We start from the raw sequence: 14,472 nt of genomic DNA, 5'->3' as shown, positions 1-14,472 counted from the left end.
TCCTCCATCCCAGTATACTTCTTCCATCGTCAGTATCCTCCCCATCGTCAGTATCTTCCTCCCATTGCCAGTATCCTTTTCCCATTGTCAGTTTCCTCCTCCCATCGCTAATATCCTTCCCCCATCGCCCGTATCTTCCTCCCATCTTCAGTGTCCTACTCCCATCGCACAATATCCTCCTATCGCCAGATTCCTCCTCCCATCACTAGTATCCTCCCCACCAGTATACTCCTCTCATCGCCAGCATTATCCTTTCATCGCCAGTATCCTCCTCACATCGCCAGTATCCTCCTCCTATCGTCTGTATCCTTCCATCATTAGTATTCTCCCATCATTAGTATCCTTTCATCGTCAATATCCTTCTCCCATCGCCAGTATTTTCCTCCCATTGCATATATCATCCTTCCATCGTCATTATCCTCCTCGCATCGTCAGTGTACTCCTTCCATCGCCAGTATCCTCTCATCGTCAGTGTACTCCTTCCATCGCCAGCATCCATCTCCCATCATCCGTATCCTCCCATCGCCCGTATCCTCTTCCCATTGCCAATATCCTCCTCCCATCGCCAGTATGCTCCTCCCATCGCCAGTTTCCTCCTCCCATCGCCAGTATTCTCTTATCGCCAGTATTTTCCTCACATCGTCATTACCCTCCTCCCATCGTCAGTATCCTTCTATCGTCAGTATCCTCCTCCCATCATCAGTATCCTTCCATCGTCAGTATCCTCCTCCCATCGCCAGTATCCTCCTCCCATCGTAAGTATCCTCCTCCCATCGCCAGTATCCTCCTCCCACCACCGGTATCCTCCTCCCATCGCCAGTAAACTCTCTCCATCGCCAGTATCCTCTTCCCATCGTCAATATCCTTCTCCCATCGCTAGTATCTTCCTTCTATCGCCAGTATCTTCCTCCCATCGTCAGTATCCTCCCCCCCATCGCCAGTATCTTCCTCCCATCTTCAGTGTCCTGCTCCCATCCCCATCGCCAATATCTTCCCATAGCCAGAATCCTCCTCCCATCACCAGTATCATCCTCCCTTCGCCAGTGTCCTCCTCCCCTCGCCAGTATACTCATCCCATCACTAGTATCCTCCTCCCATCGACAGTATCCTCCTCAGATCGCCAGTCTCCTCCCATCATCAGTATCCTACCATCGCCAGTATCCTCCATCTATCGCCAGTATCCTCCTCCCATTGACAGTATCCTCCTCCCATCACCAGTATCCTCCTCCCATCGCCATTATCCTCCTCTCATTATCAGTATCCTCCCATCGTCAGTATCCTCCCTTCGTCCGTGTTCTCCCGAATCTAGTATCTTACTCCAATCGCAAGTACCCTCCTCCCATCTCCAGTATCCTCCTCCCATCACCAGTATACTTCTCCCATCGTCAGTATCCCTCCCATCAACAGTATTCTCCTCCCATTGTCATTATCGTCTTATCGTCAGTATTCTCCTCCCATCGCCAGTATCCTCCTCCTACCGTCAGTATACTCACATTGCCAGTATCCTCCTCCCATGGTCAGTATCCTCCTCTCATCGCCAGTATCCTCCTCGCATCGTCAGTATCCTCACATCGCCAGTATCCTCCTACCATGGTCAGTATCCTCCTCTCATCGTCAGTATCCTCCTCCCATCGTCCATATCCTCCTCGCATCGCCAGTATCTTCCTCCCATCGTCAGTGTCCTCCTTCCATTGCCAGAATCCTCCCATCGTCAGTATCCCTTCGTCAGTGTACTCTCATATCTAGTGTCCTCCTCCCATCGCCAGTATCCTCCTCCCAGCGTCAGTATCCTCCTCTCAGCGTCAGTATCCTCCCATCTTCAGTATCATCCTCCCATCGCCAGTATCTTCCTCCCATCGTCAGTATCCTCCCATCTTCAGTATCCTCCTCCCATCGTCAGTATCCTCCCATCGCCAGTATCCTCCTCCCATGGTCAGTATCCTCTTCTCATCGCCAGTATCCTCCTCTCATCGTCACTATCCTCCCATCGCCAGTATCCTTTTCCCATCGTCAATATCCTTCTCCCATCCTTAGTATCTTCCTCCCATCGCCAGTATCCTCTTCCCATCATCGGTATCCCCCTCACATCGCCAGTATCCTCCTCCCATCGCCAGTATCTTCCTCCTATCTTCAGTGTCCTGCTTTCATTGCCAATATCCTCCCATCGCCAATATCCTCCCATCGACAGAATCCTCCTCCCATCAGCAGTATCCTCCTCCCATCGCCAGTATACTCCTCCCATCACTAGTATCCTCCTCCCATTGACAGTATCCTTTTCAGATCGCCAGTATCCTCCTCATATCGCCAATCTCCTCCCATCATCAGTATCCTACCATTGCCAGTATCCTCCATCCATCGCCAGTATCCTCCTCATATCGCCAATCTCCTCCCATCATCAGTATCCTATCATCGCCAGTATCCTCCTTCCATCGCATGTATCCTCCCATCGTCAGTATCTTCCTCTCATCACCAGTGTCCTCCTCCCATCATCAGTATCCTCTCAGCACCAGTATCTTCCTCCCTTCGCCAAAATTCTCCTCCCATCATCAGTATCCTCCCATCGTCATTATCCTCCTCCCTTCGTCCGTGTTCTCCCATATCTAGTATCTTACTCCAATAGCAAGTATCCTCCTCCCATCTCCAGTATCCTCCTCCCATCATCAGTATACTTCTCCAATCGTCAGTATCCCTCCCATTGTCAGTATCCTCTTATCGTCATTATTCTCCTCCCATCGCCCGTATCCTCCTCCTACCGTCAGTATATTCCCATCGCCAGTATCTTCCTCCCATGGTCAGTATTCTCCTCTCATCGCCAGTATCCTCCCCGCATTAGTATTTTCCCATCGCCAGTATCCTCCTACTATGGTCAGTATCCTCCTCTCATCGTCAGTATCCTCCTCCAATCGTTCTTTTTCCTCCTCCCATCGCCAGTATCCTCCTCCCACCACCAGTATCCTCCTCCCATCGCCAGTAACTTCCTCCGGCCGCCAGTATCCCCTTCCCATCGTCAATATCTTTCTCCCATCGCTAATATCTTCCTTCTATAGCCAGTATCCTCCTCCCATCGCAAGTATCCTCTCATCATCAGTATTTTCCATCGCCAGTATCGTTTTTCCATCGTCAGTTTCCTCCTCTCATCGCTAATAATCTCTCCCCATCGCCAGTATCTTCCTCCCATTTTCAGTGTCCTACTCCCATCGCCTGATTCCTCCTCCCATCACCAGTATCCTACTCCCTTCGCCAGTATCCTCCTCCCATCTCCAGTATACTCCTCCCATCGCCAGTCCCCCCCCCCCCATCACTAGTATTCTCCTCTCACCGCCAGTATCCTACTTCCATCGTCAGTATCCTCCTCCCAGCGTCAGTATCCTCTCATCGTCAGTATCCTTCCTCCCATCGCCAGTATCGACCTCCCATCGCCGGTATCCTCCTCATCGTCAGTATCCTCCCATCACCAGTATCCTTATCCCATGGTCAGTATCCTCTTCTCATCGCCAGTATCCTCCTCGCATCGTCAGTATCCTCCCATCGCGTGTCCTCCTACTATGGTTAGTACCCTCCTCTAATCGTCAGTATCTTCCTCCCATCGTCCTTATCCTCCTCCCATCGGCAGTATCTTCCTCCATCGACAATATCCTCTTCAGATCGCCAGTATCTTCCTCCCATCACTAGTATCCTCCTCCCATCGACAATGTCTTCTTCAGATCGCCAGTATCCTCCTCATATCGCCAATCTCCCATCATCATTATCCTCCCATCGCCAGTATCCTCCCCCATCACCAGTATCCTCCTCCCATCGCCAGTATCCTCCTCCCATCATCAGTATCCTCTCATCGCCAGTATCCTCCTCCCATCGATCAGTATCCTCTTCCTATCGCCAGAATCCTCCTCCCATCGAAAGTATCATCTTAGTGTCCTCCTCGCATCGTCAGTATCCTCCCATGGCCAGTATCCTCCTACTATGGTCAGTACCCTCCTCTCATCGTCAGTATCCTCCTCCCACCGTCCTTCTCCTCCTCCCATCGCCAGTATCTTTCTCCCATTGTCAGAATCCTCCCATCGCCAGTATCCTCCATCCATCGCCAGTATCCTCCTCCCATCGCCAGTATCTTCCTCCCATCGCCAGTATCCTCCTCCCATCGCTAGTATCTTCCTCCCATGGTCACTATCCTCCCTTCGTCAGCGTACTCTCATATTTAGTGTCCTCCTATCGCCAATATCCTCCTCCCAGCGTCAGTATCCTCCTCCCATTTTCAGTATCATCCTCCCATCGCCAGTATCCTCCTCCCATCGACAATATCCTCTTCAGATCGCCAGTATCCTCCTCATATTGTCAATCTCCCATCATCATTATCCTCCCATCGCCAGTATCCTCCATCCATCACCAGTATCCTCCTCCCATCGCCAGTATCCTCCATCCATCACCAGTATCCTCCTCCCATCGTCAGTATCTTCCTCCCATAGCCAGTATCCTCTTCCTATCGTCAGTATCCTCCTCCAATCGCCAGTATCTTCCTCCCATCGAAAATGTCCTCCTCCCATCACCAGTATCCTCCTCCCATCGCCAGTATCCTCCTCCTATCATCAGTATCTTCTCATCGCCAGTATCCTCCTCCCATCTTCATTATCCTCCTCCCATCATCAGTATCCTCCCATCGCCATTATCCTCCATCCATCGCCAGTATCCTCCTCCCATCGACAATGTCCTCCTCCCATCACCAGCATCCTCCATCCATCGCCAGTATCCTCCTCCCATCGACAATATCCTCCTCCCATCACCAGTATCCTCCTCCCATCTCCATTATCCTCTTCCCATCATCAGTATCCTCCTCCCACCTCCAGTATCCTCATCCCATGACCAGTATACTTTTCCCATCGTCAGTATCCCTCCCATCGGCAGTATCTTCCTTCCATTGTCAGTATTCTCCTCCTATCGCCAGTATCCTTGTCCCATCGTCAGTATCCTCCTCCTACCGTCAGTATCCTCCCATCCGCAGTATCCTCCTCCCTTCGCCATTATCCTCCTGCCATCATCAGTATCTCCCTCCCATCTTCAGTGTCCTGCTCCCATCGCCAGATTCCTCCTCCCATCACCAGTATCCTATTCCCTTCGCCAGTATCCTCCTCCCATCTCCAGTATATTCCTCCCATCGCCAGTTTCCTCCCCCCTCCCCCCCCCATCGCTAGTATTCTCCTCTCATCGCCAGTGTCCTACTTCCATCGTCAGTATCCTTCCATCGTCAGTATCCTCCTCCCATCATCAGTATCCTTTCATCGTCAGTATCCTTCTCCCATCGCCAGTACCCTCCTCTCATCGTCAGTATCCTCCTATCGTCAGTATACTCCTGCCATTGCCAGTATCCTCCTCACATTGCCAGTATACTGCTCCCATCATAAGATCTTTTCATTGTCAGTATCCTCCTCCCATCGTCAGTATCATCCTATCGTCGCTAGTATCCTTCTCCCATCGCTAGTATCTTCCTTCTATCGCCAGTGTCCTCCTCCTCTCGTCTGTATCCTCCTTCCCTCGTTAGTATCCTCTTCCCATCGTTAGTATCCTCCCATCGCCAGTATCCTCCTCCCATCGTCAGTATCCTCCTTCCATCGTCAGTGTCCTCGTCCCATAGTCAATATCATTCTCTCATCGTCAGTGTACTCCTGGTAGCGCCAGTATCCTCCTCTCATCATTAGTATCCTTTCATCGTCAGTATCCTCCTGCCATCGTCTGTATCCTCCTTCCGTCGCCAGTATCCTTCCCCCATCGTCAGTATCCTCCTCCCATCGCTAGTATCCTCCTTCCATCACCGTTATCTTCCTCTTATCGTCAGTATCCTCCTCCCAATACCAGTATCCTCCTCCCATCGTCAGTATTCTCCCATCGCCAGTATCCTACCATCGTCGGCATCCTCCTTCCATGACCAGTATCCTCCCATCACCAGTATCCTCCCATCATCAATGTCTTCCTCCCATCTCCAGTATCCTCCTCCCATCGCCATCATCCTCCTACCATCAGTATCCTCCTCCCATTTCCAGAATCCTCCCATCGTCAGTGTCCTCCTCCCTTCTTCAGTGTACTCTCACATCTAGTGTCCTCCTCCCATCGCCAATATCCTCCTCCCAGCGCCAGTATCCTCCTCGCAGCGCCAGTATCCTCCTCCCATCGTCAGTATCCTCCTCCGAGCGCCAGTATCCTCCTCCCATCTTCAGTATCCTACTCCCATCGCCAGTATCCTCCTTCCATCGCCAGTATCTTCCTCCTATCGTCAGTATTCTCCTCTCATTCCCAGTATCCTCCTCCCATCGTCAGTATTCTCCTCCCATCGCCAGTATCCTCCCATCGTCAGTATCCTCCTTCCCATGATCAGTATCCTCCCATCGCCAGTATCCTCCCATCATCTATGTTTTCCTCTCATCTCCAGAACCCTCCTCCCATCGCAAGTATCCTCCTCCCTTCGTCATTATCCTCCTACCATCAGTATCTTCCTCCCATTGCCAGAATCCTCCCATCGTCAGTATCCTCCTCCCTTCTTCAGTATACTCTCATATCTAGTGTCCTCCTGTCGCCAATATCCTCCTTCCAGCGTCAGTATCCTGATCCTGTTGTCTTTATCCTCCTCCCATTGCCAATATCCTCCTCCCATCTTCAGTATCCTGCTCCCTCGCCAGTATCCTCCCGTCGTCATTATCCTCCTACCATCGTCAATATCCTTCTTCCATCGTCAGTATCCCACCACCAGTATCCTCCTCCCATCGCCAGTATCCTCCTCCCACCACCGGTATCCTCCTCCCATCGGCAGTAAACTCCTCCCATCGCCAGTATCCTCTTCCCATCGTCAATATCTTTCTCCCATCGCTAGTATCTTCCTTCTATAGCCAGTATCCTCCTCCCGTCGCAAGTATCCTCCCATCGTCAGTATCTTCCCCATCGCCAGTATCCTTTTCCCATCGTCAGTATCTTCCCATCGCCAGTATCCTCCTCCCATCGCCAGTATCTTCCTCCCATCTTCAGTGTTCTGCTCCCATCACCAATATCTTCTCATAGCCAGCATCCTCCTCCCATCACCAGTATCCTCCTCCCATCGCCAGTATACTCCTCCCATCACTAGTATCCTCCTCTCATCGACAGTATCCTCCTCAGATCGCCAGTATCCTCCTCCCATCGCCAGTGTCCTCTTCCGAGCGTCAGTATCCTCCTTCCATCTTCAGTTCCCCCCCCCCCCCATCGTCAGTATCCTCCTCCCATTCCAGTATCCTCCTCCCATCGCCAGTATCATTCTTTCATCGCCAGTGTCCTCCTGCCATCATCAGTATCCTCCTTCCATCGTCAGTATCCTCCTTCCATTGCCAATATCCTTCTCCCATCTTCAGTATCCTCCTCCCATCGTCAGTATCCTCCTCCCACCCACGCCAGTATTCTCCTCACATCACAAGTATCATACCATCGCCTGTATCCTCCTCCCATTGCCAGTACCCTCCCATCGTCAGTATCTTCCTCCCATTGTCAGTATCCTCCTCCTAAAGTCAGGATTCTCTTCATCGCCAGTATCCTCCCATCACCAGTATCCTCCTCCCATCGCCAGTATCCTCCTCCCATCGTCAGTATCCTCCCATAGCCAGTATCCTCCTCCCATCGTCAGTATCCTCCTCCCATTGCCAATATTTTCCTCACCGCCAGTATCCTCCTCCCATCCTCAGTATCCTCCCATCGCCAGTATCCTCCTCCCATCGCCAGTATCCTCCTCCCATTGCCAGTATCCTCCTCCCACCACCAGTATCCTCCTCCCATCCTCACTGTCCTCTCATATTCAGTGTCTTCCCATCGCCAGTATCCTCCTCCCATCTCCAGTGTCCTCCTCCCATCGCCAGTATCTTCCTCTCATCGTCAGTATCCTCCTTCCATCGCCAATATCCTCCTCCCATCCTCACTGTCCTCTCATATTCAGTGTCTTCCCATCGCCAGTGTCCTCCTTCCATCGCCAGTATCCTCCTCCCACCACCAGTATCCTCCTCCCATCGTCAGTATCCTCCTCCCATCGTCAATATCCTCCTCACATCGCTAGTATCCTCATTCTATCGCTGATATCATCCTCCCATCGCTAGTGTCCTCTTCCCATCATCAGAATCCTCCTCCCATCGTCAGTATCCTCCTACCATCGTCATTATCCTCCGCTTATCGCCAATATCATCCTCTTATCGTCAGCATCTTCCTCCCATCACCACTATCCTCTTCCCAGCGTCAAAATCCTTTTCCATCGCCAGTATACTCCTCACTTGGTCATCATCCACCTCCCATCGCCAGTATCCTCCTCCCATCGCCAGTATCCTCCTCCCTTCGCCAGTATTCTCCTCTCATCGCCAGTAACCTCCTCCCATAGAAAGTATCCTCCTCCCATCGTCAGTATTCTCCTCTCACGGTCAGTATCCTCCTTTCATCAGTATACTCTTGCCATCGCTAGTATCCTCCTCCCATCGCCAGCATCCTCCTCCCATCGTCAGTATTCTTTCATCGTCATTATCCTCCCATCGTCAGTATCCTCCTTCCATTGTCAGTATCCTCCTCCCATTGCTAGTATCCTCCTCCCATCGTCAGTATCCTCCCCCATCGTCAGTATCCTCCTCCTATCGTTAGTATCCTCCTCCCATTGTCAGAATCCTTCTATCGCCAGTATTCTCTTCCATCGTCAGTATTCTCCTCCCATCGCCAGTATCCTCTTCCCATCGTCAGTATCCTCCTTCTATCGTCAGTATCTTCCTCTCATTGACAGTATCCATCTTCCCATCGCCAGCATCCTTCTCCCATCGTCAGTGTTCTCATTCCATCGCCAATATTCTTTTCCCATCGTCATTATTCTCCTCCCATCGCCAGTATCCTCCTCCCATCGCCAGTATCCTCCTCCCTTCGACAGTATTCTCCCACTGCCAGTATCCCTCTCCCATCGCCAATATCCTCCTCCCATCGCCAGTATCCTTATCCCTTCGCCGATATCCTCTTCCCATCGTCAGTATCCTCCTATCGCCAGTGACCTCCTGCCAGCGCCAGTATCCTCCTCCCATCGTCACTATCCTCCTTCCATCGCCAGTATCATTTTCCAATTGTCAGTATACTCTTCCCATAGCCAATATCCTTCTCCCAACGGCAGTATCCTCTTCCCATTGCCAGTATCCTCCTCGTATCGCCAGTATCCTTCTCCCATCGTCAATATCATTCTCCCATCGTCAGTATTCTCCTTCCATTGCCAGTATCCTCCTCCTATCGCCAGTATCCTCCTCCCTTCACCAGTATCCTCTATCGCCAGGCTCTTCCCATCATCAGTATCCTTCCATCGCCAGTATCCTCCTCCCATCGCCAGTATCCTCCTCCCATCGACAGTATCCTCCTCCCATCGTCAGTATCCTCCTCCCATCGCCAGTATCCTCCTCCCATTGTCAGTATCCTCCTCCCATTGTCAGTATCCTCCTCCCATTGTCAGTATCCTCCTCCCAGCACCAGTATCCTCCTCCCATCGTCAGTATCCTCCTTCCATCGTCAATATCCTAATATCATCGCCAGTATCCTCATACCATTATCAGTATCCTCTTCAAATCGTCAGTACACTCCTCCCATCGCCAGTACCTTCCTTCCATCGTCAGTATCCTCCTTCCATCGTCAATATCCTAATACCAATGCCAATATCCTCCTACCATTATCAGTATCCTCTTCAAATCGTCAGTATTCTCCTCCCATCCCCAGTATCCTCCCCCTATCGCGAGTATCCCTCCCATCTTCATTGTCCTCCTCCCATCGCCAGTATCCTCCTCCCATCACCAGTATCCTCCTCCCATCGACAGTATCCTCCTCCCTTCGCCAGTATCCTCCATCGCCAGGCTCTTCCCGTCATCAGTATCCTCCCATCGCCAGTATCCTCCTCCCATCGCTAGTATCCTCCTCCCATCGACAGTATCCTCCTCCCATCGTCAGTATCCTCCTCCCAGCGCCAGTATCCTCCTCCCATTGTCAGTATCCTCCTCCCATCATCAGTATCTTCCCATCGTCAGTATCCTCCCATCGTCAGTATCCTCCCATCGCCTGTATCCTTTCCTATCGTCAGTATCCTTCCATAGCCAGTATCCTCCCATCGTCAGTATCATCTTCACATCGACGGTGTCATCCTCCCTTCGTCAGTATCCCCTCATCGCTAGTATATTCATCCCATCGCTATTATCCTCCTTTCTTCTTCAGTATCCTTCTCCCATTGCCAGTATCCTCCTCCCATCGCCAGTATCCTCCTCCCATCTTCAGTATCCTCCTCCCATCATCAGTATCCTCCTCCCATCGTCAGTATCCTCCTTCCATCGCCAATATCCTTCTCCCATCGTCAGTATCCTCTTCCCATTGCCAGTATCCTCCTCCCATCGACAGTATCTCCTTCCATCGCCAGTATCCTCCTACCATCATCAGTATCCTCCTCCCATTGTCAGTATCCTCCTCCCATCTTCAGTATCCTCCTCCCATCGTCATTATCCTCCCATCGCCAGTATCCTCCTCCCATCGCCAGTATCCTCCCATCGTCAGTATTTTCCTCCCATTGTCAGTATCCTCCCATCGCCAGTATCCTCCCATCGCCAGTATCCTCCCATCGTCAGTATTTTCCTCCCATTGTCAGTATCCTCCCATCGCCAATATCCTCCTCCCATCGTCAGTATACTCCTCCCATCGTCAGTATCCTCCTACCATCGCCAGTGTCCTCCTATCATCATCAGTACCCTCCTCCAATCGTCAGTATCATCCTCCCATCGCCAGTATCTTCCTTCCATCGTCATTACCTCCCTTCGTCAGTGTTATCCCATCTCCAGTATCCTCCTCCAATCGTCAGTATCATCCTCCCATCGCTAGTATCTTCCTTCTATCGTCGGTATCCCCTTCCCTTCGTCAGTGTTATCCCATTGCCAGTATTCTCCCCATCGCCAGTATCCTCCCATCGCCAGTATTCTCCTCCCATCGTCAGTATTCTCCTCCCATCGTCAGTATCCTCCTACCATCGCCAGTGTCCTTCTATCATCGTCAGTACCCTCCTCCAATTGTCAGTATCCTCCTCTCATCGTCAGTATCCTCCTTCCATCGCTATTATCCTTCTCCCATTGTCAGTATCCTCATCGCCATTATCCTCCTTCCATCGCCAGTATCCTCCTCCCATCGACAGTATCTCTTCCCATCGCTAGTACCCTCCTCCCATCGTCAGTATCCTCCTATCGCCAGTATCCTTCTCCCATCTTCAGTATCCTCCTCCCATTGTCAGTATCCCCCTCCCATCTTCAGTGTCCTCCTCCCATCGTCAGTATCTTCCTCCCATTGTCAGTATCCTCCAATCGCCAATATCCTCACATCGTCAGTATCCTCCTACCATCGCCGTATCCTCCTGTCATCATCAGTACCCTCCTCTAATCGTCATTATCCTTCCATCGCCAGTATCCTCCTCTCATCGCCAATATCCTCCTCCCATCGTCAGTATCCTCCTCCCATCGTCAGTATCTTCCTCCCATTGTCAGTATCCTCCAATCCCCAATATCCTCACATCGTCAGTATCCTCCTACCATCGCCGTATCCTCCTGTCATCATCAGTACCCTCCTCTAATCGTCATTATCCTTCCATCGCCAGTATCCTCCTCTCATCGCCAATATCCTCCTCCCATCGTCAGTATCCTCCTCCCATCGTCAGTATCTTCCTCCCATTGTCAGTATCCTCCAATCGCCAATATCCTCACATCGTCAGTATCCTCCTACCATCGCCGTATCCTCCTGTCATCATCAGTACCCTCCTCTAATCGTCAGTAATATCATCCTCCCATCGCCAGTACCTTCCTTCCATCGTCAGTATCCTCCCCCATCGCCAGTATCCTCCCATCGCCAGTATCCTCTTCCCATTGCCAGTATCCTCCTACCATCGCCAGTATCCTCCTCCCATCGCCAATATCCTCCTTCCATCGTTAGTATCCTCCTCCCATCGCTAGTATTCTCACATCGTCAGTATCCTACTCCCATCGTCAGTATCTCCCATCGTCAGTATCCTCCTCCCATCATTAGTATCTTCTCCCATCGTCAGTATCCTCCATCGTCATATCCTCCATCGTCAGTATCCTCATCCCATCGCCAGTATCCTCATCCTGTCATCAGTATTGTCCTCCTATCGTCTGTATTCTCCCATCGTCAGTATCCTCCTCCCATTGTCAGTATTCTCCTCCCATCGTCTGTATTCTCCCATTGTCAGTATCCTTCTCCCTTTGTTAGTATCCTCCTCCCATCATTAGTATCCTCTTTACCTTACATTTCACAAACCTCCCCACATTATCTTCCCTTCACCCTCCTAAATTGTCACTTCCCTCCTCACACCATCCTCATCCCCCTTGTATCTTTCATATCCTCTTCTTACAATTTCTCCTTTCCTCACATCCTGAATACCCTATATTATATTATGTATTATACTGTATTATATCATATATTATATATTATATTATATTATATTATATTATATTATATTATATTATATTATATTATATTATATTAAAGTGTTAACTATATTTCTGTATAGGTTAGGATACGAGAGCTTGCGTAGAACCCTAAGATTATCATTCAGGACACAGTCATGGCTGGAATGCGCTTCTCAGATTACAAACAGCCATACCGGGGCAAAGAGGGTTTCCTGCGATTCCTTGATGAGTACTTGGATTACGATGAGCATTCCAAAAACATGATATCTAAAGAGGACCTGATAGAAGCGTACGGATGTTACTGTAGAGAACATAACCTTTACCAAGCCTCTATCATCACATTGGGTCATCACCTCCGCGGGGTAGGCGTCGTTGTCCAACGGTTTGGACCAGCAAAGAAGCAAAGATACTGCTATGGAGGCTTTTCATGGAAAGTATCAGAGTATGAGACTTTGACCCCAACAAAACGAGGAAGAAAGAGAAAATATTCTACGGGTGAAAGACCACCGCGGAAAAAGCCCTCGTGGGATACGGGTGAAAAAAGGGATTATTTGAAGGCTTGCGTAGGAGATCTGGCCCCATGTGCTCTGGAGTGGAATGGGAAGGAAGTGATCATTCGTAGGAGAAATCGTCACGAACTCAGGCAAGCATTGGCCAAGGTCGTAGCGAGCGGCGCAGAACGATGGTGGGAAAACAAAAGTCTTCAGTGTAATGTCAGAAAAGAGCCTGTGATGAGCGATTCAGAAAAGACCAAAGCTGATTTGCAACAGCAGGCTTTGTGTGTGAACGATGATGAAGAAGAGTCGCAGGAAGAGGACAGCGATGAAAGTTTTCAGTTGTCCTTGTACCTGACCTGAATGTGACAGCCGGACGGACGGAGTCTACTACACCTCGCAGAATGGTCCTGCACGCACTCAGGGAGGAGTAGCAAGACTCCCAACCCTGACAGAGGGGAAAAGTGTATGATTGAAAGGAGGAACGTTGTTCCCTGTTTTGAAGGTTTAGTTCCCAGAATAATTTTCTCTCTTCAATATACCATTTCTCTCTACTTAATATCTTTTATATTGGAATTATTTTCTTTACTCAGTGAATCATATCTTTACATGATAAACTATAAATATACTCAATAAACCATATTCTCTCCTAATAACCTATAGTGGAATTATTTTCTTTACTCAGGAAATCATATCTTTACTTAATAAACTATGTATATACTCGGTAAGCCATATTCTCTACTTTATAATCTATTATAGGATAATTTTCCTTACTGAACCATATATTTTTATTCCATTTGATAACTTATAAGGGGATAATTTTCTTAATAAACCATATCTACTTAATAGCTTATTATAGGACTGTTTCTTTACCCAATAACACATATTGTTTTTACTGAATAACCCATCATCTCTCTACTCGATAAACCATATTTTCTCTTGATAAACCTTTAATGTGATTATTTTCTTTACTCAATAAACCATGTATCTGTACCAACCTACTAACTCGTTACTCAATAAACCATGAATCTGTACCAACCGTACTGACTCATTTCTCAATAAACCATGAATTCTCTACTGAATAACCTATCATGTCATAATTTTATTTACTTATTAAACCATATTTTCCTTACTTATGATAGACCCACACCCAACCTAGTTTTCATTCTCCAGCCCCCCGGGCCTGGTCGATAAATGAGTGATGGTTCCTGCGAGTGTAAAACTTTCCGTATAACACAAATAAGTAAGTACAAATAGGCAACCAAACACACAAATGAGTTTTCATGGTATAATGGTTATTGTTACTAAGCATAACTCACCATGAGTCTGATCCACACTGGTTCGAATCTTGGGTACGACAAGACAGCCCTTACCCATCCAAGGTGTTAACTCTCCCCCCCCCCCACACACACACACACACACACACACACACACACACATCAACAACAACAACAAATAGTTGATCAATAAGACAGACGGAGGAGGGGTCAACACGAGTTTATATCCTCTCCCCG

General features: G+C 49.4%; 1 protein-coding gene across 3 annotated transcripts in view; it reads left to right on the top strand.

Moving 5' to 3' along the window:
- The window catches only part of LOC139765374 (uncharacterized), a 55,797-nt gene extending 41,806 nt beyond the window's left edge, over window positions 1-13,991 (top strand). For all 3 annotated transcript variants that reach the window (XM_071692749.1, XM_071692751.1, XM_071692750.1), the window contains one exon: window positions 12,566-13,991. In XM_071692749.1, the coding sequence (XP_071548850.1) occupies window positions 12,620-13,321 (702 nt within the window). In that variant the 5' untranslated portion in view covers window positions 12,566-12,619 and the 3' untranslated portion in view covers window positions 13,322-13,991. The remainder of the gene's footprint in view (window positions 1-12,565) is intronic.
- Window positions 13,992-14,472: the final 481 nt, after the last annotated feature.

The sequence above is a fragment of the Panulirus ornatus genome, chromosome 54 (genome assembly GCF_036320965.1).
Source record: "Panulirus ornatus isolate Po-2019 chromosome 54, ASM3632096v1, whole genome shotgun sequence".
NCBI classification, from domain to species: Eukaryota; Metazoa; Arthropoda; class Malacostraca; order Decapoda; family Palinuridae; genus Panulirus; species Panulirus ornatus.
This window is presented reverse-complemented; position numbering and strand designations above follow the sequence as displayed.